At 45.2% G+C, this 25,426-nt stretch overlaps 1 protein-coding gene across 1 annotated transcript in view; it reads right to left on the bottom strand.

The window, feature by feature from the left end:
• Positions 1-1,116: 1,116 nt before the first annotated feature.
• Positions 1,117-25,426, bottom strand: part of cntn1a (contactin 1a) — a 48,183-nt gene continuing 23,873 nt past the window's right edge. Inside the window, exons 8-22 of the mRNA XM_048256179.1 lie at positions 25,081-25,205; positions 24,372-24,492; positions 23,394-23,544; positions 22,411-22,538; positions 21,242-21,411; positions 14,376-14,499; positions 9,237-9,398; positions 8,535-8,684; positions 7,786-7,856; positions 6,771-7,005; positions 5,538-5,638; positions 5,253-5,439; positions 4,672-4,790; positions 4,307-4,475; positions 1,117-2,484 (exon numbers count right to left, since the gene is read on the bottom strand). Coding sequence (XP_048112136.1) covers positions 2,408-2,484; positions 4,307-4,475; positions 4,672-4,790; positions 5,253-5,439; positions 5,538-5,638; positions 6,771-7,005; positions 7,786-7,856; positions 8,535-8,684; positions 9,237-9,398; positions 14,376-14,499; positions 21,242-21,411; positions 22,411-22,538; positions 23,394-23,544; positions 24,372-24,492; positions 25,081-25,205 — 2,090 coding nt within the window. The 3' untranslated portion in view covers positions 1,117-2,407. The remainder of the gene's footprint in view (positions 2,485-4,306; positions 4,476-4,671; positions 4,791-5,252; positions 5,440-5,537; positions 5,639-6,770; positions 7,006-7,785; positions 7,857-8,534; positions 8,685-9,236; positions 9,399-14,375; positions 14,500-21,241; positions 21,412-22,410; positions 22,539-23,393; positions 23,545-24,371; positions 24,493-25,080; positions 25,206-25,426) is intronic.

Here is a 25,426-nt window from a genome sequence, read left to right as displayed (position 1 = left end):
AGCTCTATCATCAAATAAACCGCAGGTCATAATGTCATTTACCAACAAATAGAAGGACATTATTGGACATTGATATATCTTTGAACACTTACACTGTATATGTTATCAAGACAAAAAAAATACAATAGTTTAAAAAAACAGACAAACAGTACAAACAGATATAATGTACTCTAGGGACGGTTTCACGGAGTTAAGGGTGGAATGCTTTTTGTCTTCCGCTTTTTTCAACTGATAAAAAGATGACAGAAGGTCAAGATTTAGAAAACATATTACAGAGCTAGGCAAGTTGTCATTTTAAAAACAAACAATTTAGCAGGGTGCTATTCATTAGCCATTGCACCATAACCGTGTGAGGACCATTAGGGTTAGGGTTAGGTGTATACATGTTACTGCTACCTGGACCATGAAAACAATGACACCATAACCGTGTGAGGACCATTGTATACATGTTACTGCTACCTGGACCATGAAAACAATGACAAAAGCAGTTGTAAAATAATTAAATGAAAGGGTAGTAAATAGTAAAATAGTAGTTGAAATGTTGACATTCTTCATAGAGCATGTGAGACTGAGGTTTTGTTGATATGATTAAAACAAAGGCCTTTTTTTGTGCTCTGTCCCTGTCCTTTGGGGATATGATGTTCCTCATTGTGACTGATATCTCTATGGTTGGGCACATGACACTCTCACAACATTGGTATAACATTACAGCAAAGACAGTACAGCCATGATCTGGGCATGGTGACGTGACGTGACGTGATCTCAGTGGAGCCATGTCCTGTACTGTATGGGGTTGATCTGGGCATGGTGACATGTCCTCAGCACGTACTGTATGGGTTGTGATCTGGGCATGGTGACATGATCTCAGCACGTACTGTATGGGGTTGTGATCTGGGCATGGTGACATGATCTCAGCACGTACTGTATGGGGTTGTGATCTGGGCATGGTGACATGATCTCAGCACGTACTGTATGGGGTTAATCTGGGCATGGTGACATGTCCTCATGGGGCTGGGCATGGTGACATGTCCTCAGCACGTACTGTATTGGGTTGTGATGGGCATGGTGACATGGGCATGGTGACACATGATCTGGTAGCGTGAACTCACGCGTACTGTATGGGGTTGTGATCTGGGCATGGTGACGTGATCTCAGCACGTACTGTATGGGGTTAATCTGGGCATGGTGACATGATCTCAGCACGTACTGTATGGGGTTGTGATCTGGGCATGGTGACATGCTCTCAGCACGTACTGTATGGGGTTGATCTGGGCATGGTGACGTGATGTGATCTCGGCACGTAATGTACTGTATGGGGTTGTGCTTGTGTTTGAAATCATAAGTTGGGTAGCCAAGCATAGCTTTATCTCACCGCCACACAATATCACTGTACATTCAACTTAGTTTAACACAGATAAATGTGCTTCACGTGAACATGTACAACACTCTTTGCTGAACGTCTGCAGTCAATTGGACATTATTAACAGCATTTGTATTCCCCATCAGAGGAACATGTCTACATGCACAGAAGGATGTTACTTGTACTGAACTCCCTAAGTCCAGGTTAGGGCAACAAAATCACAATATTCTGAATAAAATGATCTTTTAATAAAGGATGAGTTGAGTTGATAAGAAAGTAATGTTTGATCATGGATAAATCAATAGCTTATAAATTATTGCATATAATATTAGCATAATATGAGCTTTTATACTGAAGTTTATGTTTAATATTGTACATTTATATGCCTGAATTGTTGGGTAATTTAATTTGATCTGTTAAGGGAGGGTGTGCTTGATTATTAAAACATTAAAAAAGGGGAAAGCCACTTATAGCAAACTACATGTAAAATGATTTCTGACATCCCTACGCCTATCTTTCATTGTGAATTACTTGCAGTAGATATGGAGCATATTGTTGAAGAATTCATCCATAACACACATCTCATAACATGCCTGAAGGCAACAGTATCCAATGTCCCCCATGCATATGGGCAGATCTACATTACACCTCAACAAATAAAACCACAAAAGAAAATTATCCTCGACCCATATCAATACAAGCAAGTAGTTCATCTGTGAAAGATAAATGAAGAGATTTATATAAGGCATATTGAACAAGTTGAGAGAACTCTTTCATCATTCATCCAAAGATATTTTGAAGATACTAAATAAGGGATATCCAGGATGTCTTTGTACTTTCTGAGATGTTTTTCCCACAGTCTGTCTTTTTCATATGTTTTTTTTTCCACAGTCTTATTCCAGGGAGGGAAATATGGCATTTTGGTTTGCGAGGTCGAAACCAAACAAAGACTGTGGAAAGCAAGAGTCTGAGTGGTCACAGGCAGCATCCTTACAGAGTCCTCTTCACCGAGGGTGGGGCTGCAGACAGGTAAGGATGGAGCTACATTCAGAGTCCCGCGCAAGAGAGTGCCACCAGGAGCAGCGTGGCCAGGCCCAGGGACGGGGCGGTCATTCCAGCTCCACCTGCGAGAAAGGACACAGTGAGAGAGAGAAGCTGAGAGAGCTGGCTCTCCTCACACACGACTGGCTCACCTCTCCTCACAGATGCCTGGCAGAGGAGAGCATTTCTGGGAGCTCCTTAAAGGAATTATCCGGAGTAAAATGCACTTTAGATCAATTTACGTTACGTTACGTGGATTGGGAGTACATACGTTGAGTTGACATCAAAATCATGTCATTCGGATGTGTTTTGAGAAAGTTCGATTTTACTGTTTTTAGTCAAAACTCGTTAGCCTGGAAGTGACCACTCCTACGGACTTTCCACTAAAAATGCCAGCTGCAGCAGCAACATTTCCGGAAAGGTACTGGCTTGATGAAATTCATTCTGGACTCTCTATCCGACCACATAAAGACCTCGGGATACTTCGGTTTGGCTTTAGGGACCCTCTACTCACTAGCACGTCAGTGTAATGTTGTTTGGAACTGTAGAAGAGGTATAAAAATAGCGCTTTGTAGCGGCAAAATGACATGCCCTGGTCACTTCCAGGCTAACGAGTTTTGACTAAAAACGGTAAAATCGAACTTTCTCAAACACATCCGAATTACATGATTTTGATGTCAACTTGTATGTACTCCCAATCATCCGTAAATTGATCTAAAGTGCATTTTACTCCGAATAATTCCTTTAAGCGCTCAGCTGTGCTGGTGCCTCGTGCACTCAAGTATCAAGCTCAAACGGGATGCTCACATTCAAATAGCTTACGCAGCTAACGCAGCTAACGCAGAGCTAGCAGAGAGTGGCCATGATGGAGAGAGCATTAGGTGGCCTATACAGACAGACATAGCTAGCAGAGAGTGGCCATGATGGAGAGAGCATTAGGTGGCCTATACAGACAGACATATCGCAGCACAGGGCTGAGGTCCACTGATGGAGAGAGCATTAGGGTGGGTGCTGTGGTGATGCTAGGGTGTGGGTGATGCCAGGGTGTGGGTGCTGTGGGTGATGCCAGGGTGTGGGTGCTGTGGGTGATACCAGGGTGTGGGTGATACCAGGGTGTGGGTGATGCCAGGGTGTGGGTGCTGTGGTGATGCCAGGGTGTGGGTGATGCCAGGGTGTGGGTGCTGTGGGTGATGCCAGGGTGTGGGTGATGCCAGGGTGTGGGTGATGCCAGGGTGTGGGTGCTGTGGTGATGCCAGGGTGTGGGTGCTGTGGGTGATGCCAGGGTGTGGGTGATGTGGTGATGGGTGTGGGTGCTGTGGGTGATGCCAGGGTGTGGGTGATGCCAGGGTGTGGGTGATGCCAGGGTGTGGGTGCTGTGGGTGATGCCAGGGTGTGGGTGCTGGGTGATGCCAGGGTGTGGGTGATGCCAGGGTGTGGGTGCTGTGGGTGATGCCAGGGTGTGGGTGATGCCAGGGTGTGGGTGCTGTGGTGATGCCAGGGTGTGGGAGATGCCAGGGTGTGGGTGCTACGCTCTCTCCCCCCATGAGGGGCAGATGGGGCAGCCACATTTGCAGGATTATGTGAGACCATTGCACTGTCCAGACCATAATACATCTCCCCAGCTACCATAGTGAATAAATATAGCGGGAAGGTTATTCATCTTCAGAGGTTTCAGATTTCAGGCTCATTTCCTGATGCTAATCCAGAGGGAATGTGAGGGAATACTAGTTCAGGTCTAGATGACATTTTGTTTGTTGTGAAATGAATACAAGACAACGTGCTTAGAGACATTAGGCATGTTTCCCATCCTATCAGAGGTCTAGTATATGGTACATAACTCACTAGCATAACAAAACACATCTGACCAAAGGAGTGTGGAATGGATGACAGGAAGAAGAGGCTCACCTAATTGGCTACCTGAGACCCGCACCTGAGCCACTGCCCCATCCCCACCCTCAGTGTACGCTCGGACCTCCACCAGTGGCTCTCCATCCTTGGGCATGGGCAGGTCTATGTGCTGCTTGGGCGTGGAGTATAAGATGCCCGTGGCATGGCTATCCTGCCTGTAGAGGATCTGGGGACAAGGCAAACGACACATTACGACAAATAAACAATTCTCTTGATGGACTTGATGGAATGTTTTTCTGACTGACAAATGATTCAGCAGTCTCCATTTGCCAGTGCTGTGCTGTTTGAGCATAAGATGGAATGCTCTGCGCCGTTGCGTTCACTGATATCAACCCAAAAGTGTGTCAGGAGGTGGGACCCACCTTGTAGCCCTCGACTTTAGACTCATTGGCCAGAGAGGCCAAGTGCTCCCACGCGATGTTGAATGACGTGCCGCTCGGGTTCAGCTTCGTGCTGACAATCTTAGGAGGCCGACTTGGTGCTGAGTGGCAAACACACAGAGCGGGAGTTGACGGAGATGTTGCAGTAGTGTGTACAGGACATACAGGTGGTGCAATTACACCACATTACATGCACATGATGATGATGGGGAAAAGTGATATTAGATTTGGCATATGGTATATTATCCATACTGTTTATTATGGGTTATGCTGGGTTATGTTATATTATCCATACAGTATATTATGGGTTATGGTATATTATCCATACTGTTTATTATGGGTTATGGTGGGTTATGGTATATTATCCATACGGTATATTATGGGTTATGGTATATCATCCATACTGTTTATTATGGGTTATGGTATATTATCCATACTGTTTATTATGGGTTATGGTGGGTTATGGTATATTTTCCATATTGTTTATTATGGGTTATGGTATATTATCCATACGGTATATTATGGGTTATGGGCGAATAGAGATAGATAGAGAATGCGCTTACGTGGTTTCCTGGTGACGAGCTCGGCCCTTTTGGGAGGGCCCAGTCCAGCCGAGTTGTACGCCCGCACCTCCACGACGTAGAGTGAGTTGGGCCTCAGTCTCTCCACGCGAGTGTGGTTGTCCATGCTGGACACCATGATGGGCGGGTTGGTCGACTCGTTCTCCACTTCCTTCCTCCAGTACTTCAGCTGAAATGCCCACAGGCGCAGGTTGCATCATACTGCCTGTGCAGGTACTATGTACAGTATGGCTGTGAGCTGGATACTGTGTGCGTATTCTGGCTTACCTGATAGCCCTCTATGGACTGCATCACAGGGGCCCAGAATAGAATCGCCTCCGTGGCTGACAGGGCCCTGCTGTCTATGACGCCAGGAGTCACTGATGGAACTGCAGGGGGAAACATACAGACACCCTACTCATATACCTACAGCAGCTTAAAGTGGAAGGTAAGATTTGTCTACTCCATTTGTCTACTTTGGAGAACACAATATTTTTGTTTGTAAAGTTACGTGAATTAAGCAGTTGGAAAACCATTTTAGGAGCCATTCAGTTTCATGACTGCCCTGAAGGAAAAAAAAATAAATAAAAAATGACAGCTTAGTCTCTGAAACACAGATGGTTATTGAGGCTTCCCTTTGAAGATTACTGATGACCAGAGGCTCTGGCCAAGCCGCTGTCTGTTTCTGCAGCTCCCGAACACTTCAAAGTGCACGGCACCAAACATGGGCCAGGGCCGTCGTCCAGATGTCTCTGCAACATTTGTCCAGCTAAACCGTCACGTACAAGTGCGCGGGGTTGCCGGGGCGACTTGACACGGAGATAAACAAGGAGGACCCCAGTGCTGACACGGAGTCTTTCAGTAAACACCCAGTTAAAGGACCCCAGTTGCTTCTTCTTGGCTACACAGATCACAGTTAAATGCCTCACACCCCTGGCCCAGTTAGCGGCTTCTTCTTCCGTGCTACACAGATCACAGTTAAATGCCTCACACCCCTGGCCCAGTTAGCGGCTTCTTCTTCCGTGCTACACAGATCACAGTTAAATGCCTCACACCCCTGGCCCAGTTAGCGGCTTCTTCTTCCGTGCTACACAGATCACAGTAATCCCGGCAGTGAGAGACGGGAAGCAGCGAGACTCCCGTTCAGAAATTCTTCAGATTCACGAGCGATGGGCTTGAGTGAGTCTGGCTCTGGGAGAGGCGCTGCAGGGAGGCTCCCGTTTAGAAGGGACTTCAAATTCTTCAGATTCACGAGCGATGGGCTTGTGTGAGTCTGGCTATGGGAGAGGCGCTGAGTTCTACATTTCAGCTGCACAGCTAAAAAGAACCTGTGTGGAACTGAACTGATATGTTTAAAGAGTTCTTTATTTAACATTTCCTAATTTATTGTTGTTGTTAATACTATGTAGTCTTACAAATGATTATGTATGTGTTGCAAATTGTCAATCAAAAGCTTTTCTTGAAGCATGTTATTGTTTAGCCCATTTGTTTGGTTGCTAGTGCTGTTGAGGTCTGCCTTACCATCGACTGCTGAGTAAACGCTTGCTGGGATGCTGAAGGGACCCTCTCCTTCGTTGTTGAAGGCCTTGACCTTGACATCAAACTTGGTGAAGGGGGGGATGGTGGAGTCCTTGTGCACGTAGCGCCTGGCCTGAGGGTCCGCCACCGTAACCTTCAACCACTCCATGCTGTCCTCCCGCTTGAAGGCCACGATGTAGCCAAAGTTCTTGCCATAGTAGTACTCTGGCTGCACAGGCTGTGGAACAAAGCAGACGCAAAAAACAGAATAATCACCTCAGATGTCACTACAAATGTGAAGAGTATCTCGACCCAACACCTGTAGCCTGGTCAAACTCGAAGCACAATGTCGTTTAACTTGAATTTAATTTTCCGAGACATCCACTGAAAAGGCAATTATCTAAACGGCCCATTGAATTTATCAAGAGGCAACAGAGTCCGTGGTGCCTAATGTGTGAGATTTATCACAGATGCTCAGGGTAGATTTGGTAATCAGCGTTAAATCAGAAGATTAACTACAGGCCTTTGAGCACTTTTAGCACAAAAGCAATTTCCCTTCATTTCTAAGCGGGTCTAGGAGATATGGATGGATGCTGTTTCATACCTGATTTCCTTTTTGCTTTTTATATCATTGCCAAACTGAGCAAGAAATATAGTCTAGTGTGTTACAAGTTACATCATAGTGACAGTGCTATGACTATTGTATCCATAGGTAACTGCTAACACCAAAATACAGAATATGTGTATGTGAGTGTGTGTGTGTTTGTTTGAGAGAACATGTACAGTGCCTAAAAAGTATTTAACCCCCCTTTCTCCTTTTATTGCTTTAATAAATGGAATCTTTGTGAATTTAATTTGCCCTTTTTTAACAATCATTTACAAACACCCTCTTTAAAGCTGCAGTTGGCAAGATTTTTTTTATCCTACTTCAGGCCCTGGAAGGCTTGTAAAGGTAAAAGCAAAAAGTACAACGGGTAGAGAGAGCAAGAGAGAGAGAGAAAGAAATGATAGTTCTCACCGTCCATGTTATAGTCAGCTCCCTGCTGCTTCCTCCCCCTCCACCGACGTCTGACGGTGCCACCACAGGAACTACAATAAGAGAGGAATGCTGGACTTTGAGTTTCCACCGGGACGCCTGTCAGACCGGCCCAACAAAATAGCCAAACATAGACCCGGCCTCTCTTCAGGCAGTCTCCCTAAAACACTAAGGCCTTGATAAATACACAGTGTCAATGTCAAAGGTATTGCCAGAGTCTGCCTGTTACTATGGGATGTCTGCCACAGAAAAGAGAAACGTAAAACTGAGAAAGAGACAGAGAGGGAAACTATGCAGTAAGCTATGGGGCATAACACAGTGTTGCTCCTCTAGCTCTCCTCTCTCTGACTCTCTCTCTCTCTCTCTCTCTCTCTCTAGCTCTCCTCTCTCTCTCTCTCTCTCTCTCTCTCTCTAGCTCTCTCTCTGACTCTCTCTCTCTCTCTCTCTCTCTAGCTCTCTCCTCTCTCTCTCTCTCTCTCTCTCTCACTCACACACACACACACACACACAGTTGTCAGACATAGCATTCCAATATGACTACACCTTTTGCACCTCAGGGAAGCGTCAGGTTTGGCAACTGGCCTACAAAAACAAAGAAAAGAAGCTGCACTCTTAAAAACTCTTACATGTAAAATATCGGCGGTCAAAACCTGACCTTTAGGCCCTGGGACAACCGTCCAAGACTTTATCCAGACGATCCGTTAGAGACCCTGTGTAGTGTTTGCCCTCACCTGACTCCAGGGTGGTGACCTTCTGGGAGGGGTCACTAGGGTCTCCCGTGCCCAACGTGTTGGTAGCGATGACCCGGAACTCGTATTCAGTGTACGGAATCAAGTCCACCACAGAGGCCGTGTCCGTGTTTCCCTCCACATGTGGAGGAGCTGGGAAGAGATGGCAAATGGCATTACTGCTTAGATGCACCTGGAGGCCCGAGGTGTGTTTGCATGGGGGGGTGTACATGGGGGGAATGATTCAGACATGATGATTCACGGAGGGCACTGTGTTGCAACTGGCTACAGCGCCCATCCCACACATGGGTCCAAGTGTCCAGGAGGTCCTGGGTCATTTCCTGATCCCACCCCATCTCTCTCCCATTGGGTCATTTCCTGATCCCACCCCATCTCTCTCCCATTGGGTCATTTCCTGATCCCACCCCATCTCTCTCCCATTGGGTCATTTCCTGATCCCACCCCATCTCTCTCCCATTGGGTCACCCCCCCATCTCTCTCCCATTGGGTCACCCCCAATCTCTTTGTCTCTGTCCCATTCACTCTCTCCCTCTCTAACTGTCCTATCACAATAAAGGCAAAAATGATGATTCCCATATCCTACGCACTCGTGCTAGACCACACATACTTGACCAGAGAGAAAGATTTCTTACAGGTCACTCCTGCTAGACCACACATACTTCACCAGAGAGAAAGATTTCTTACAGGTCACAGCCTCCTTCCACTGGCCTCCTGACCGCATGTCTCTGTACTGGACGGTGTACTTGGAGATGGGGCTGTGGTTGTCTTTGCCCTGACTCCAGGTCAGACGCACGGACCTGTCTCGGACCTCGTCCAGACGCACACCCCCAGGAGGTCCAGGAGGGCCTGGCAGGGGAGACAGGACAGGGGGTTAGTCCAGGCAGCACAGTGCGATACGTTTCCAAACAGATCAGCAAAGGAAAGCAAACAAGGAGATTGTATTCACTTTCACCGGGTCAATGAGTTCATCTTCATGCAGGACATCGTTTCTGCACTCCACAATTAGCTACACTGTTTCCATGGGACAGCTTACAAAACCAGACCATCAAAATGTAAAAAAGAATGTTATTTTCCCCGTAAACTAGCCCTTGTATTACAGAGAAAAAAAGACATCAGTTCCATTCCATTAGACTTGCATAGTATCCCAAAGGAAATCTGACTATGTTCTGATAGCTTTCATGTTCATCACACAACACATTAAATGACATGTGTTGGCAGCCGCTCTATTTAAAACACATTAGGCTTTGGGTTCTGGGTGAGGACTTAGAAATCATTAATATACTGTAGCCTGTTGCCCGTTAAGCAAGGCTAAGTGGAAAGCTTCAGAAGCCATTAATCCTCTCTTATTTTCTTTGGATTGGCCTCCCCTGTTCTTTCCAGAGGAGAGGGGGAGAGGGGGAAGAAAAGAAAGACAGAAAAAAAACTAATAGAAAATCCAGACTGTTAGCGTTAGCTTTGTTAGCTTTAAACACTGCACCAGCCAGCAGCAGACTGTTAGCGTTAGCTTTAAACACTGCACCAGCCAGCAGCAGACTGTTAGCGTTAGCTTTAAACACTGCACCAGCCAGCAGCAGACTGTTAGCGTTAGCTTTAAACACTGCACCAGCCAGCAGCAGAGACTAAGCAGCCCTGCTGCCCATTCAGTCCACTGACAGGCTCGGAGAGTCCAGAAAAGGCCGACTTCCATCCCTTCTCTTCACTCCAGGCCGTTTCATTTTACTGTGACAAATTCGAGTGGCAACGTCCGTATTAAATGTGTTTAGTTTATGTTTTTTACAGCAACCCTTTATTTACTTATTTATATGTTTATTTACCACCGTATCATTTAAAGGTACAGTCTTTGATTTGAGCTGAAGGTTGATAATATTTAAGCTGTGCAGCCAATCAAATCACACGGCTCCCTTTTGTGCTGCTGAGGCAGCGTGCTGATTGGGTGAAATAGTGAATGGATCATGTGTGTGTATGTGTGTGTGTGTGTGTGTGTGTGTGTGTGCGTAAGTGTGTGCACGTGTGTGCATGTGTGAGAGTGTATATCTGTGTGTGTGTGTGTGTGTGTGTGAGAGTGTATATCTGTGTGTGTGTGTGTGTGTATATATATCTGTGTGTGTGTGAGAGTGTATATCTGTGTGTGTGTGTGTGCGTATGTGTGTGCATGTGTGAGAGTGTATATCTGTGTGTGTGTGTGTGTGTGTAAATGTGCATATATAGTCGAGTGTGTGTGTGTGTAAATGTGCATATACAGTCATGTGTGTGTGTATATAGTCATGTGTGTGTGTGTAAATGTGCATATATAGTCATGTGTGTGTGTGTGTGTAAATTGTGTGTGTGTGTAAATGTGCATATATAGTCATGTGTGTGTGTAAATGTGCATATATAGTCATGTGTGTGTGTGTGTAAATGTGCATATATAGTCATGTGTGTGTGTGTAAATGTGCATATATAGTCATGTGTGTGTGTGTAAATGTGCATATATAGTCATGTGTGTGTGTGTGTAAATGTGCATATATAGTCATGTGTGTGTGTGTGTGTAAATGTGCATATATAGTCATGTGTGTGTGTGTGTGTGTGTAAATGTGCATATATAGTCATGTGTGTGTGTGTAAATGTGCATATATAGTCATGTGTGTGTGTGTGTAAATGTGCATATATAGTCATGTGTGTGTGTGTGTGTAAATGTGCATATATAATCATGTGTGTGTGTAAATGTGCATATATAGGCATGTGTGTGTGTGTGTAAATGTGCATATATAGTCATGTGTGTGTGTGTGTAAATGTGTATATATAGTCATGTGTGTGTGTGTGTAAATGTGCATATATAGTCATGTGTGTGTGTGTGTAAATGTGCATATATAGTCATGTGTGTGTGTGTGTGTAAATGTGCATATATATAGTGTGTGTAAATGTGTGTGTGTGTGTAAATGTGCATATATAGTCATGTGTGTGTGTGTAAATGTGCATATATAGTCATGTGTGTGTGTGTGTGTAAATGTGCATATATAGTCATGTGTGTGTGTGTAAATGTGCATATATAGTCATGTGTGTGTGTGTGTAAATGTGCATACATAGTCATGTGTGTGTGTGTAAATGTGCATATATAATCATGTGTGTGTGTAAATGTGCATATATAGGCATGTGTGTGTGTGTAAATGTGCATATATAGTCATGTGTGTGTGTGTAAATGTGCATATATAGTCATGTGTGTGTGTAAATGTGCATATATAGTCATGTGTGTGTGTGTAAATGTGCATATATAGTCATGTGTGTGTGTGTGTAAATGTGCATATATAGTCATGTGTGTGTGTGTGTGTGTGTAAATGTGCATATATAGTCATGTGTGTGTGTGTGTAAATGTGCATATATAGTCATGTGTGTGTGTGTGTAAATGTGCATATATAGTCATGTGTGTGTGCAAATGAACATATATAGTCATGTGTGTGTGTGTGTGTGTAAATGTGCATATATAGTCATGTGTGTGTGTGTGTGCATAAGTCATGTGTGTAAATGTGTCATAGTGTGTGTGTGTAAATGTGCATATATAGTCATGTGTGTGTTTGTGTAAATGTGCATATATAGTCACGTGTGTGTGTGTGTAAATGTGCATATATAGTCGTGTGTGTGTGTGTGTAAATGTGCATATATAGTCATGTGTGTGTGTGTGTAAATGTGCATACATAGTCATGTGTGTGTGTGTGTGTGTAAATGTGCATACATAGTCATGTGTGTGTGTAAATGTGCATATATAGTCATGTGTGTGTGTGTGTAAATGTTCATATATAGTCATGTGTGTGTGTGTGTGTAAATGTGCATATATAGTCATGTGTGTGTGTAAATGTGCATATATAGTCATGTGTGTGTGTAAATGTGCATATATTATCATGTGTGTGTGTGTGTAAATGTGCATATATAGTCATGTGTGTGTGTGTGTGTGTGTGTAAATGTGCATACATAGTCATGCTGCTCCACACGCCACTCCCTTACGCTCTGCCCCTCCCCACGCCGCTGTGATCAAGTGTTCCGAGCCCTCTGAGCTCTGGGAACGGTCATTCCATTCCCATCTGATCCACTCCGTCATCCTAACGAGGAGGCCGCCGGGCAGACTCAGGCGTCCATCCTACTCGTCATCATTACCTGGACATCAGCGACAAGACGCTGCCAAGAGAGAGGAAATGCAGAGCTCTAGCTACACCACAAGACACGATGAGGGACACTCGGCTGTCCACGAATGAGCCACAACTAATGTCCTTCAGACACACACACACACACACACACACACAACTAATGTCCTTCAGACACACACACACACAACTAATGTCCTTCAGACACACACAACTAATGTCCTTCAGACACACACACACACACACAACTAATGTCCTTCAGACACACACACAACTAATGTCCTTCAGACACACACACACACACACACACACACACACAACTAATGTCCTTCAGACACACACACACACACACAACTAATGTCCTTCAGACAGACGCAGCGCACAGGTTGACACGGCTCTGGACCTCCTGCGCACCTGCACACACACACCTGACCTGCACTCTCCATTCACCTCACGTGCAGGAGGAGTGAATAGAGCTCTTCTGCCACGTCCAGCCCATGGAATGGAACGCGTGTCTGGGCATGTGACAGCGGCCAGTCTGAAGAAAACAATCTCTTTCTTTCCTCATGAAGACTGAGGTGGGATTGGAGAGAGGGACGGGCTGGCTGGCTGTGTCCAGGGGAGCAGACGCTAACTGAATTTACTGAATTTACTGGTGTTGCTTTAGTGAACCGGTTTCGGCCTTGCGGCTCCTTTGTGGGCACGTTGGCAGTGCGGCGAAACCCTGTCCCGTTCATGATCCCGAGTGGTGTGTGCGTCAGAGGGCAGAAATCCCAACTGGCCCTGGCGAACCCCGAGACCGCACGTCTGTGGGCCAACAATAACCCTTCACCGAGAGGAGAGGGCCATGGGCCACAGGCTACTTCTGCTCACACAAGTGTCGCAGGTATCACCCACGCGGTGACTCAGATAGGATGAGCGCTAAACACCTATGAGAGTGCGATTTCCAAGGATTCAGCGCTTGGTCTTTTTTTTCTGACCGGCGTGGCTGATCGCCAGCATCCACAGTGAATGAGTACGCGCAGAAATTAGACATGCTGGCGTGCCACTTTACAAGGACTGTAAACCGGCTCCGGTTTTATTTCCTACACTCAGACGACAACCACCGGTAAGGTCATGCCAGCGAGACAGTTGGCCGAGGGGGGGGGAGCATTTCCCCTGACCGTGTGCGATCAGCTCGCCGAGGCCCGCGATGGAGCCATGGCGGATGACCGATTTAACCCGAGCGCCAAGAGCCGCCCTTAGCCGACGCCGGCAAGACCTCCACCTCCTCAACATCTCAGCTGGTGTCCAGATCATCAGCCACTCACTGGCCACTACTGAGCTCATGTCACCAGCTCTGTTTCATCAGGCAGCAAGCCGGCCTTGCAATGCAGCAAGCGCTGCCAGTGATAGCACTTAGAATAACTCCTGCCTCCTGATTGATGAGGGGGAGCAATGACAGGCGCAGTTAACAATACCAATCATGCCACAGCTACCGCCTGTCTCTGTCAGAGCCGCTGGATTTGTTATTGGTAATACTGAGAGCAAATTAAAATGTCTAGCGTCTTCTGGTCTTAGGAAGCATTCAATCCAAGATCAGGAAAACACACTCCACAGTACTTAACGTCGATCCGTCAGGAAGGCTAATTATAGCCGTAAAAGTACAGTGTAATTACCGGTGCTGTGACTGGCACAGGTCTGTGTATTTTAAAAGATAATGTTTCACCTCTGACGACGAGGTCAGCGGATGCTGTGACGTTGTCCACGGGAGTCTGGGCCGTGCAGGTGTAGCGACCAGCGTGGTTCAGCTGTGTGCTCTTAATCAACATCTCTCCACCCGAGTCTCCATCCTAAGAGGAGGGAAGCCAGAAAAGAAATGGTGAACACACAAACACAGTAAACACACTAGCTATAATAATAAGTCATTCACAGTAGTACGGCTAATTCAGTTTATTTATTGATTGATTTCACTGGGTTTTCTTTACCTGTAGATTAACTGGTCAGACAAGGTTCTAGGTAACAAGGTTCTAGAAGTCCTATGGTAATAGCCTCTCATGGTAACATAACATTGCACCAGTACCCCTATGCAGAGGTTTGCTCCTATGGCAACAAGGCACTGGTCTAACACAGTGTTTCCCAAACTTTTTTTCTGGGGACCCACTTTTTAAAAATGACAGACCATCGCGACCCATTCACTTCAGAGCAAACAATTATCCACCAATATTGTTTTAGGCCACAGGTTTTCAAACTTTTCAAACCATTCTACAGTGCCATATCTAGATACGTAATAGCGCCTACTAGGTCTGGCCTACTACCACTACTATTACAGGTATTGGTGATGCACTGACTCTTCAGTTTCCCACAATTCTGCAATCTCAATTACACATGAAACAATGTTAAATATTTTCAAAGCTGTAAAAAGTTTTGTACAAACACACAACCTCAGCTTTTTCTCATCCTGCTTTGAGCCCAGTTGTGTTGCATTTTGAGCATCATCAGCGTGGAAAGTTGGAAATGACTACCGAAAAGATACGCCTGTCACGGTATGTTGTGACAGGCCATGTTGTAAGAATTGAACTATAGAGCTGCACAGTCCCGCCCACAGCCGATGCCGGATGTAAAAATTCAATGCAATTTCTCATTGACAATTGCGGTATAAGCCATAAAAACTTAACTGCACGTGGTAGACTTAAAACCAGCTACGGCTGTACTAAGCGATTGTATATGCTCCTATACACACAAAGAGTTCATGGGGCACTAACCTTGTTTTGAGATAAATGCCTTTTATTCGCAATCTCTTGGATAAGTACTTCATTACCCACAATCCTGAACAATCCCACAATCCCACAGTGATGCCTCTGATTGGTGGAAAGGCCGTTATGGTCATAGTTTGAAACTTTCTCAGCGAAAAAATATTGACAAAGATGGCGGAGTCTTTTACTGCCTATGGCGAAAATCTTAATGTGATTAAAAACTTTCTTGACAAATATTGGTACTTGTATCAACAAGGATTGGGGTTTATACATCACACAAACTTAGTCAGGGCCAATACACTATCAAATAGACCACTGTAAATGTTAGTTTAAACACTCAAACTTTTCAGGTAGCCGACAGGCTAACCTTTAGCATTTCCGACATTGTATGTCATTAGTGCTACATAATGCAGCTAACATTAGCCTACATGCTGCAACACAGTATGAAATATATTAGGTTTTAGTGAGTGTCCAAAGGGGTGAAAGCCACTTTAAATCGGGTCACATTATTGACTGTTGTGTGTCCGAGAGTCAGTTTGTGGGTTTTGTAAGGGCCAGCATGACCTACAAGACCTACAAAGTTGTGATGAGTTAAGCAGGGAGGTCGGTAACATTAATGCTGCTAGCAGTGCTAGTTAACATTGGCTACTGTAGCCTTCATACTGTATGATTCATATCAATCATTAACCTAGGAAGGAGTGCCGCGGTGACACGCCGCGGAAAGTGCAGCCTGAGGGCGGCTGCTGAGAGGGAGCTGGTGACGAGCGGGTCGGCCACGTGGCTGCTAGCACGCCCGCACTGAGGGCGGCTGCTGAGAGGGAGCTGGTGACGAGCGGGTCGGCCACGTGGCTGCTAGCACGCCTGCACTGGATTGCTAGCAGCGTGGCTCTCCTCTTCGTGCATGTAATGAACATTTTGTGTAATAATTAACGGCAAATTAATAAACTGAATATGGTGGTCCAAGAGCAGACCATGCACCAGTCCATGCATCAGCCCGACTGAGCAGTGATGACAGCATAGGATGAGTCAGGTAACGTTACGAAGCACTGCCGTTAACGTTAACGCTTTCATAACCACGATATAAAATACACGATGATAAATATAAAATTCAATATCAAAACACTATTATTTACACGATTACTCCTGAAATAACTGCTATTAACTGCACATTCACTATATAAAAATCACTGTTTGGAGGAAAGGGTTCGCGTGCTGTCGCCGGTTGAAAATGGTTTAAATGGCAAAATAAATCGCACCGATTTTGCCTATATTATTCAGTGAGGCGCGGTGGTTTATGGGATGAGTAGTTCCTTCGCTCGGAAATGAAAATATGTACACAGTCTTGTACCTTTTACTTTTTTTGGATTTTCTCTTCATTTTTTCACTCGAAATGATATTGTAACGATTTGATAGCGACTCACACAGTTGTCCAATCAAAAGGTTTATTAGTTTATTAATTTATTCATTTTTCTTTTTTTTCAAACTGCAGAAATCAAATTATTAGGCTGTTCGCCTACAATCAAACGAGTAGAACACTTAGTATATGCTTTTGTGAAATTTTATAAAATATATAGAGAACGAAAAAAAAAACGTCATTAACCGGTTTTGTGGATTTCAGAATAACGTTTCTGTTCGAACAGTTGAAGACCATTTTGTTTTCGTTTCGTTTCCGTTCGTAAAACTCGTAAAAAATTCGTTCGTTTTCGGTTTTCGTTTTCGTTCCTTGAACCGGTTCGGAGCCCTGAACACAATACACACGGAGCAGGTCAAGTACACACACACACTACACATACAGGGGAGGACGCAGCCCCCCACACAAAAAGGATCACACATGAGGGAGAACTAAAAGGGAAACATGTTACAATAAAGACGCTAAACATTACACTCAAAACTAAGGAGAAATACAGACATAAACCCCCAAATGTTCACCCCCGTATCCCAGCATGCCCTGCGTGGGAGAACGCTAACAATGTCTTGTGCGCCGACGTTACAATATGTTGTATGCTTATGAGTTATGCCATAGCTGGTTAGCCTAAGACATGCTGTAAAACTCTTTAGATACGGATTTTTCCAAACGTCAATTGGACAAATGAATGGGAATCTTACATCCGGCACCTAACCGCATTTTGGCTGTGGGCGGGACTGTGCAGCTCTATACATGGATTTCTATGGAACATCACGAAAACATGCGTGCGCAACCAAGAGGCAGAAAGCACCATAGAACAGCATAGAGCAATGCAAAAGAGCAAAAGAATAAAATGAGTTTTTGTGCTGAAAACTGCACCAATTCGAAATCACGATGGTTAGAGAATGTTAAATATGTTCAATATCCCTAACGGAATGCATGTCTTAAGCCAAAATGACAAAATAACGATGTTATATTAATAATCCAAATGAGCGTCAAACTTTGGAAATATAGTCTGAAATGAGATGTTATTATCATTGAGACAACAGGGTATACAAAAAATACAATTGTAGCTTACAGCAGCGACTATTTAGGTTAAGTTTATAACGTTGTGGACGGCCACCAAGCGTCTTCTGCCTCAAGGCTGCGCTTGGCGCATCTAGTTTTGTTGGTAAACAGGAAACCCGTGTATAGCCTAAAGATAATGCGCCTTTATTGTAGGCTAGCCTAGTAGAGTTCACTAGGTGGAAAATGAGAGGAAATAATAGCGTTTAAAATGTCCATTTAAATTGTACAGTAGCCGTAGTGTGTTTTAAATCAGAAATATTAAGGAATGTGAGGAGGTTGATATTAACTACAATTGCTATTATCTACAATTGAAAATATCTACAGCCTATGGTGCAAATTGAATAGCCATGTCCGGTATACGGATGTCTGCTTTAGTTGACAGCACAGTAACTAGATTTTAATCGGTCAAGCTGAAGAGATGGTGTCCGTTAATGTTTGTTCAAAAAGGCTGATTCATGTCCCTTGCATTTTGCAACTGCGAGGTCCATGGCAGGCGCCCCACAGAAATGTTTCAGTTTGTGAGTGAGATGCCCACGCTGTCCCCTCTGCGACGCGTTCGCACCCCAGTTTTAGAGCTTTTCTAAATGCAAAATTGCACATACTGTAGGGCCGTGACTGTAGTTAGATCCTAATAGAAAACTGTTAGCTTCCCTGGCTAAATGGTAGGCCTATTACACAACATACATTGTGCTGGTGACCCAAATAAAATCTCCTGCGACCCACCCAGCCTTTGGTAACCAATGGTCTAACACATATAGATATAGAACCCTATGGTCTAACTCATATAGATATAGAACTCTATGATCTAATAGAACCCTATGGTCTAACACATAGGCACTGGAAACCCTATGGTCTAACTCATATAGAACCCTATGGTCTAACTCATATAGATATAGAACCCTATGGTCTAACACATATAGATATAGAACCCTATTATGGTCTAACTCATATAGATATAGAACCCTATGATCTAATAGAACCCTATGGTCTAACACATAGGCACTGGAAACCCTATGGTCTAACTCATATAGAACCCTATGGTCTAACTCATATAGATATAGAACCCTATGGTCTAACACATATAGATATAGAACCTTATTATGGTCTAACACATATAGATATAGAACTCTACGGTCTAACACATATATATATAGAACCCTATGGTCTAACACATAGATATAGAACCCTATGGTCTAACACATATAGATATAGAACACTATGGTCTAACACATATAGAACCCTATGGTCTAATACAATATAGATATAGAACCCTATGGTCTAATAGAACCCTATGGTCTAACACATAGGCACTGGAAACCCTATGGTCTAACACATATATAGAACCCTAATGTCTAACACATATAGATATAGAACCCTATGGTCTAACACATATAGATATAGAACCCTATGGTCTAACACATAGGTACTGGAAACCCTATGGTCTAACACATATACTGATCAAATAAAAACAATGATGATTATTCTCTGTGCAGGCACTTAACTCATCGAGTGCCATCCCATGCGTTGAGTGCCAAAAACGTAATATTACGTTTTTAGCTTTTTTTTTTTATTACGAAACTAGACACTCTAATACACCTTATATGTGATTTTGGGAACTCTGTGATGAATGGAAATGAAATATATGACGATCGTGAAACTCATGAAAACGCACAATCTGGACATTTTATAACTCGGTTGCCGCTTTGGGTCGAATCAGTGACACATGTACGTCATGTCAAAACCAGGCCATTTTCGTGGGTCTATCACTAGGTGGCAGTCTCGCCAGGTCTCGCTGATCACTTCCCGGAATGTTTACACAAGTAAGTAACAGGCAACACTTCATATTTCATTAAAGACGTTATTTCTCCATTTCTAGAAAAAAACAGTGATTTTGATGAAAACTAGCCACTGTTTAGCTTGGGATTTCTCAGGAACAGAGGCGTGTAGAAATACACGGTTTGCACCCACCGAGAGCTTAAAGTCTCACCTTTTAATCGAGCTATTCTACGTGTTCATAGCTATAAAACAGAATATGCTGTGGCTGTACAAAAATCATCAACAATGGTCTAGATTGCTGGCACTCTAGGACAAAGCTCCCGAAAACAGCTGGGCATTTAATGAGTTAATGAGGATAAAAGCATCAGATATTGATTTCGGAGTGGGCATGTTGTCTATTTTCACAGTTCCAAATTAGTTCTTAATGTAATCGTTGAGCAATAGTTCAGGCTGACTCATCAAATGCTTAGGCTGCCCACTTTTCCATCCACTGCACAAAATCAGCAAGGTGGATCGACCCCTACTGACCCTTCGGAGAAACGTTCCCCTCTTGTCCCAGAGGGCGTGTGGTTTCCCGTTAGATGAGTCCTGGCCAACCTGCCCCATTCTCTGGCAGCCTAACGAACCCTTGATGAGTGATCCAGTGCTATAATCTCATATGCACCACACACAGCCATATCTGCTTCACTTCCTTGGCTCTCTGAGTATTTATGTCTAGAAGGGGTGGGAGGAAATAAGACGGCTCCTGTTGAAAGGAAGCGCTATTTTTAGACGTGCGGTCATTCATGCCGCTCCGATGCCACACAACTAATATTAAGTGGCACATAAAGTCCTTGTGGTGAAAGGGAGCCGGTCCTCTGACTCTAGTTCAACATGAATGGGGAGTCATCAATCATCGATCAGCTGAAGTGAATTAGAGGCGTGGGGGGGATGGTGGTGGTGGGGGGTGCTGAGACAAATAGCAGCGAGGGATGCGCCCGCCTCGGTCTGACTGATTTACGGAGAGTGCATCATATGGGGAAATCACTGCTCTCCGGGAATGCATCAACGGGCATCCATCATGAATCATGCCCGGCAGCCTTTAATGGACCGTCGATAGTCAAACCTGGAAATCGCTGCACGACAACTGAGAGCAGAGCAGCACACACACAGCACACAGAAATAGTCCTGGCTGCAGAAAGAAAGAAAACAAGATAGAAAAAAAACCAGCAGCCAAGAGCCAGAGAGCAGGCTGGGGGCACATGAGCGCCCCACTGTGGTCAAAGCACAAATGTACAACTGAGATCCTGTTCCTCCAAAACATGTAAAGGCTTCAACTCTGCTGCCTGCAAACGATGCAGTCTCTGCTGTAATTTACAATGACTGATGTCTTTGACCCTTTCTATGAATAATGTGTTTGGACAGCAAGATGATGGACTACAGACAAGTGCCCTTTAACCTGTGTGAAAGCTATTTAGCTTCTATTTTAATTCAATAGCTGCATGCTGACATCCCAGTGCATAAATATGTATCAGCTGCCTACATGCCATTGTAGCGTTCATTCAGTATTAATGTATAGGCTCACTGTAGTCACGGAAGGTCATCTCTTACCACACGTTCATAATGCTCGCGGTCTCTGTCAAAGTCAATGGCCCGTCCATCCAGGGACCAGATGAAGGTGATGTCCAGTGTGGAGTCATGTGACGCGGCGCACTGCATCCGGACGGCCTCCCCAACAGTGACATCAGCATTGGCGGGCGCCAGGGTGATCTTGGTCGCATCTGCAGAGGCAGAGATATGCTCAGCTTTGTTGACCTTGCATCACGAACAAAATTGATATTCTTCCAAGTTTTAACTCTGGTAAAGCTTTTATTATTAAAAAGTTGCAAAATCCTGCACACACATGCACAGCATGCACACACACACACACACACACACACACACACACACACACACACACACACACACAAATCCAAAATCAAAGTGTGTTTATCCATGAAGTCTTAAGTGCAGTACGAGACAAGACCCAGCAACAGCACTGTGTTGATATGGCCACTAGGGGGTGCTGGGGGGCAGGTTATTGAGCACAGCAGGATATCTCAATTGCAAAGCGAGGACAGATAATATTGTGGAGGCAAATCCATGGCCACGGGGTGTCTGAAGGATAACTGAACCAGGCAGACAAGCCTGTGAGAGCTTGTTTACGCACACAAAACAAACACGGCATCAATAATACACAGAAACAAACACCCCACAACATGTTGCAAAATGGGCTAGATATTACTATCCTACACATTGCATTACTTCTTGCTCATATGTTTTTCATAGCCAGTGGAGCCTTGTCTTACCACTTGCTTTTATAACATATTGCCAGGAAGCATCTCAGCAGCCCAACAACAGAGACACAATCTGATTGTAGAGCAGCTCGAGTGAGAGCTCTTTGCATATTGAATGTGATAAGCATACTTGACCAGCAGAGAGACAAATTAAATTACTGGAGATGCAATCACTCCGTCTATTTCACCCAATGTGCTTTTTACCTCTATTACCGAGGCATAAACAACTGTTGACATTCTTACCTCATTGGTTACCATGTCAACCACATTTCATTAGAGACAAGGCAAATGGTGACTGTTAAGGAGCTTGGGTCACAGCCCTTGCTGATTCATAGTGGTTCAGACTAATAGCAAGACACAGGGGGGTTGATGACAGAAAGCAGCACTAGATTGGAATATGTACAGTAAAACACCCCCCTGGAGGAGCTTGCTGATGGAACTTGCCTGTGATGGAGAGGAAGCCAGTGCTGTTACCCGTCCCTCTTCCGTTCTCAGCAAAGCACGTATAGCTCCCCTCATCTGCTTTGGTAACGTTGATGATTTCCAAGCTACCGTCGTCCCAAATCAATATCCTGAAACAACAGCAGCACTCTGTTAATGATGACCTCTGTCTTTATCTGTGTGCTTATTAGCACAATACAGCATTACACACCCGACACGTCAACAGCAGCCTCTCTTCCTCATCATCTCAATAACACATTTGTTTACAGATGGTCCTCTTGGTTGGCCTGTGTGCGTGTGTGTATGTGTGAGTGTGTGTGTGTGTGTGTGTGTGTGCCTGTGTCCAGACCATGCTGCAGGCAGGGGCCGGTGGGACGGAGTGCTTGTGCTGGACCTGAGCCCATCCGTCCCCTGACACAACTCAATGGCCTTCGTAACACGAGATTAACATTGTGTTGTCTCTGAGGAGACCCATGGACACGCACACGCACACACACACACACACACACACACACACACACACACACACACACACACACACACACACACACACACACACACACACACTTGGAGCATGAGCCTGATCTGTTGAAGGAGCTTAAGATGTGGCTTAGTGTAACTGACTGAGGTGAGGAAGAGATCTGCCCATCTCTTAACACTGCCCCTCTCTTGATGCTGCAATCACTGAAACCAACATGACCTAAGGGAACGGGAGGCGAATACAACTAAACAGTTATTGACCTTATTGACCTTATTGACCGCAGCATGGAATTGATTTATTACATCAAGAATGTATCTACAGCTGAAATATCTGTGGATATACAATTTAACCCATTTGTTACATCAGGATGCCAGAAAAAAAATAAATCAGTTGATGGCTGACGTATCAGTGATGATGTAAAAAAAAAAGATCAATTGATGGCTGACGTATCAGTGATGATGTAGGTTCAGGACTGAGGCTTGTGCTTGGTCCAGTGACCTCTGACCTGGAAGAGTTTGACAGCAGCTCTGTCCCCTTGCTCCAGGAGAACGTGGGCTTGGGGGCGGCCCTGGGCTTGCACTCGATCACCACACGGCTGTTCTTGGCCGCCAGGGTCTTCCTCTTCAACGGGTTGTGCTCAAACGTCGGGCCACCCGCTGACCACACAAAAACAACAGCTGCGCGTCAGTCAAAGCCTCCCACACGGTACACGACACTACAAGCGACACATGTCCACTAAGTGGTTGATAAAAGCTTATTGCGTGCAGTTTCGCCGCATACAGTATCAGATGTCAGGCACTTGCATGCCAAAAGGATTTGCTCTAATCTCAAGAAGACCTCAAGCCTATTAGCTGATCAACTGTGCACTGCCTTCCCCTCAGAGTGGTGGCTTGAAGCTGCCTGCAAGGAAGCGCTCCTCATCACTCACGCATGAATACAGATGATGCCTGAAATCTGGATCACATGTTTTATTACATGTAAGGTCATTAAACTGAGGTGCTAAAGCTGTGACCAGATACTCAGAGATACACTTTCCATAACAGAGATCTGTACAATAAGACACAACAAAATATTGCCCTTGTCTGTTAGAAACTAAATAAAACATGATGATTAAGCAATTAAGAGCGTTTGAGATTGATAATTATGTATATCCTCACCACCTAATCACTACTAACAGCAAAAGCGGCAGCTTCAAAATCAACTCTGCTGCTGGTTGATGTCAATGGACTATTGTCTGGACCTCTTTGCTTGCTATGATTAATATCCGCTGAAGTGAAACCAAACTTCAGTTACGCCTCTCCAACGGGTCAAAACAAAGGCCAAGAGATTAGGATTCCAATGGAGGCTCCACTGGCGTGATCCGCGGGTCAGTCGCAGTTCGGGCGCCTGGCGCTAGGGAAGCGTGCTGAACAGTAGGCCCTCTTCAGTGCCCCACACTATCCCATAATAAGCCACATCACACCTACTGAGAGGACACGCTCACCAAACACGCGCAGTTCTGCGTTGGCGTGGAGGACCCCGTGGCGGTTCTCTGCGATGCACTGGTACATCCCCGAGTCCTTAAAGGTCAGCTCGCTGAACTTCAGTTGGTGCATGCCATACTGCTGGTGGGACGACAACAGAAAGAAAGCAGCCTTTAATAACAACCCCCCCTGAAATGACTGTCATTGCAAAGTAATTAATCAAAAATAGGAGAAAGAAACATCACAGAGAGCCGTGTTGCTAAAGCATGCTAATGTATCAGGCACTGAATGGGACTTCACTGGGAATGTGGGGAGAACAGTGGGGAGCTTCCCTGTGGAGGTCTCCCTTTCAGCTCCTTTGTGAGGAGGTGATATAGCCGCGCTCTGTTCAGCTCCTTTGTGAGGAGGTGATATAGCCGCTCTGTTCAGCTCCTTCTGCATGCAGGCTCCGTACGCTCCGGGTCCTCCAGCCGCCAGGCCCGTTACGTAAGCCCGAGCTGGCACCCCGTCAGAATGAAGACGTAGCGTTCCCTGCCACCCTGGCCCAGCCTGGGCGAGACGCGTGCCAGCGAGCTGTCAAGCCATGAGGTGGCAGCGGGGGTTTGCGTAACAGCTTTGCTGCTTTGCTTGTTTTCTGAAAGCGCTCTTTGGGCAGCCCGGGGGTTAACAGGGCGCTGGGGCGCCAGAAAGGGAGCCGAGAGATGGGGGGGCGGTCAGGGCGCTCTTTACCGGGTGGCCGTTTTTCATCCAGCGGATGTGGGGCTTGGGTTTCCCACTGGCTTCACAGGACATAGTGTAGGAGCTGCCGATGTCACGCTCGGCGCTCACGATGTGCTCCACCCACTCAGGAGCAGCTAAGAGGGGGGGAGAGAGGGAGGGGAGAGAGAGAGAGAGAGAGAGAGAGAGAGGGGGAAGACAAGAGGGCACAAGTGAGACCTCTCTCAGAAGAACATAGCTTTCGTGAACGCAGCCAGCACTGACAGTGTCCTCACTATGTGGAGTCTTTTTAGCTGGTGGTGTACAGTACCACGTAGCCAACAGTGTCTCTCTAGAGAGAAGAATATTTACACATCGT

This window comes from Alosa alosa, chromosome 11 (assembly GCF_017589495.1).
Source record: "Alosa alosa isolate M-15738 ecotype Scorff River chromosome 11, AALO_Geno_1.1, whole genome shotgun sequence".
In the NCBI taxonomy this organism is placed as follows: domain Eukaryota; kingdom Metazoa; phylum Chordata; class Actinopteri; order Clupeiformes; family Clupeidae; genus Alosa; species Alosa alosa.
Note: the sequence above shows the minus strand (reverse complement) of the source record. Positions and strands in the feature narration are given on the sequence as shown.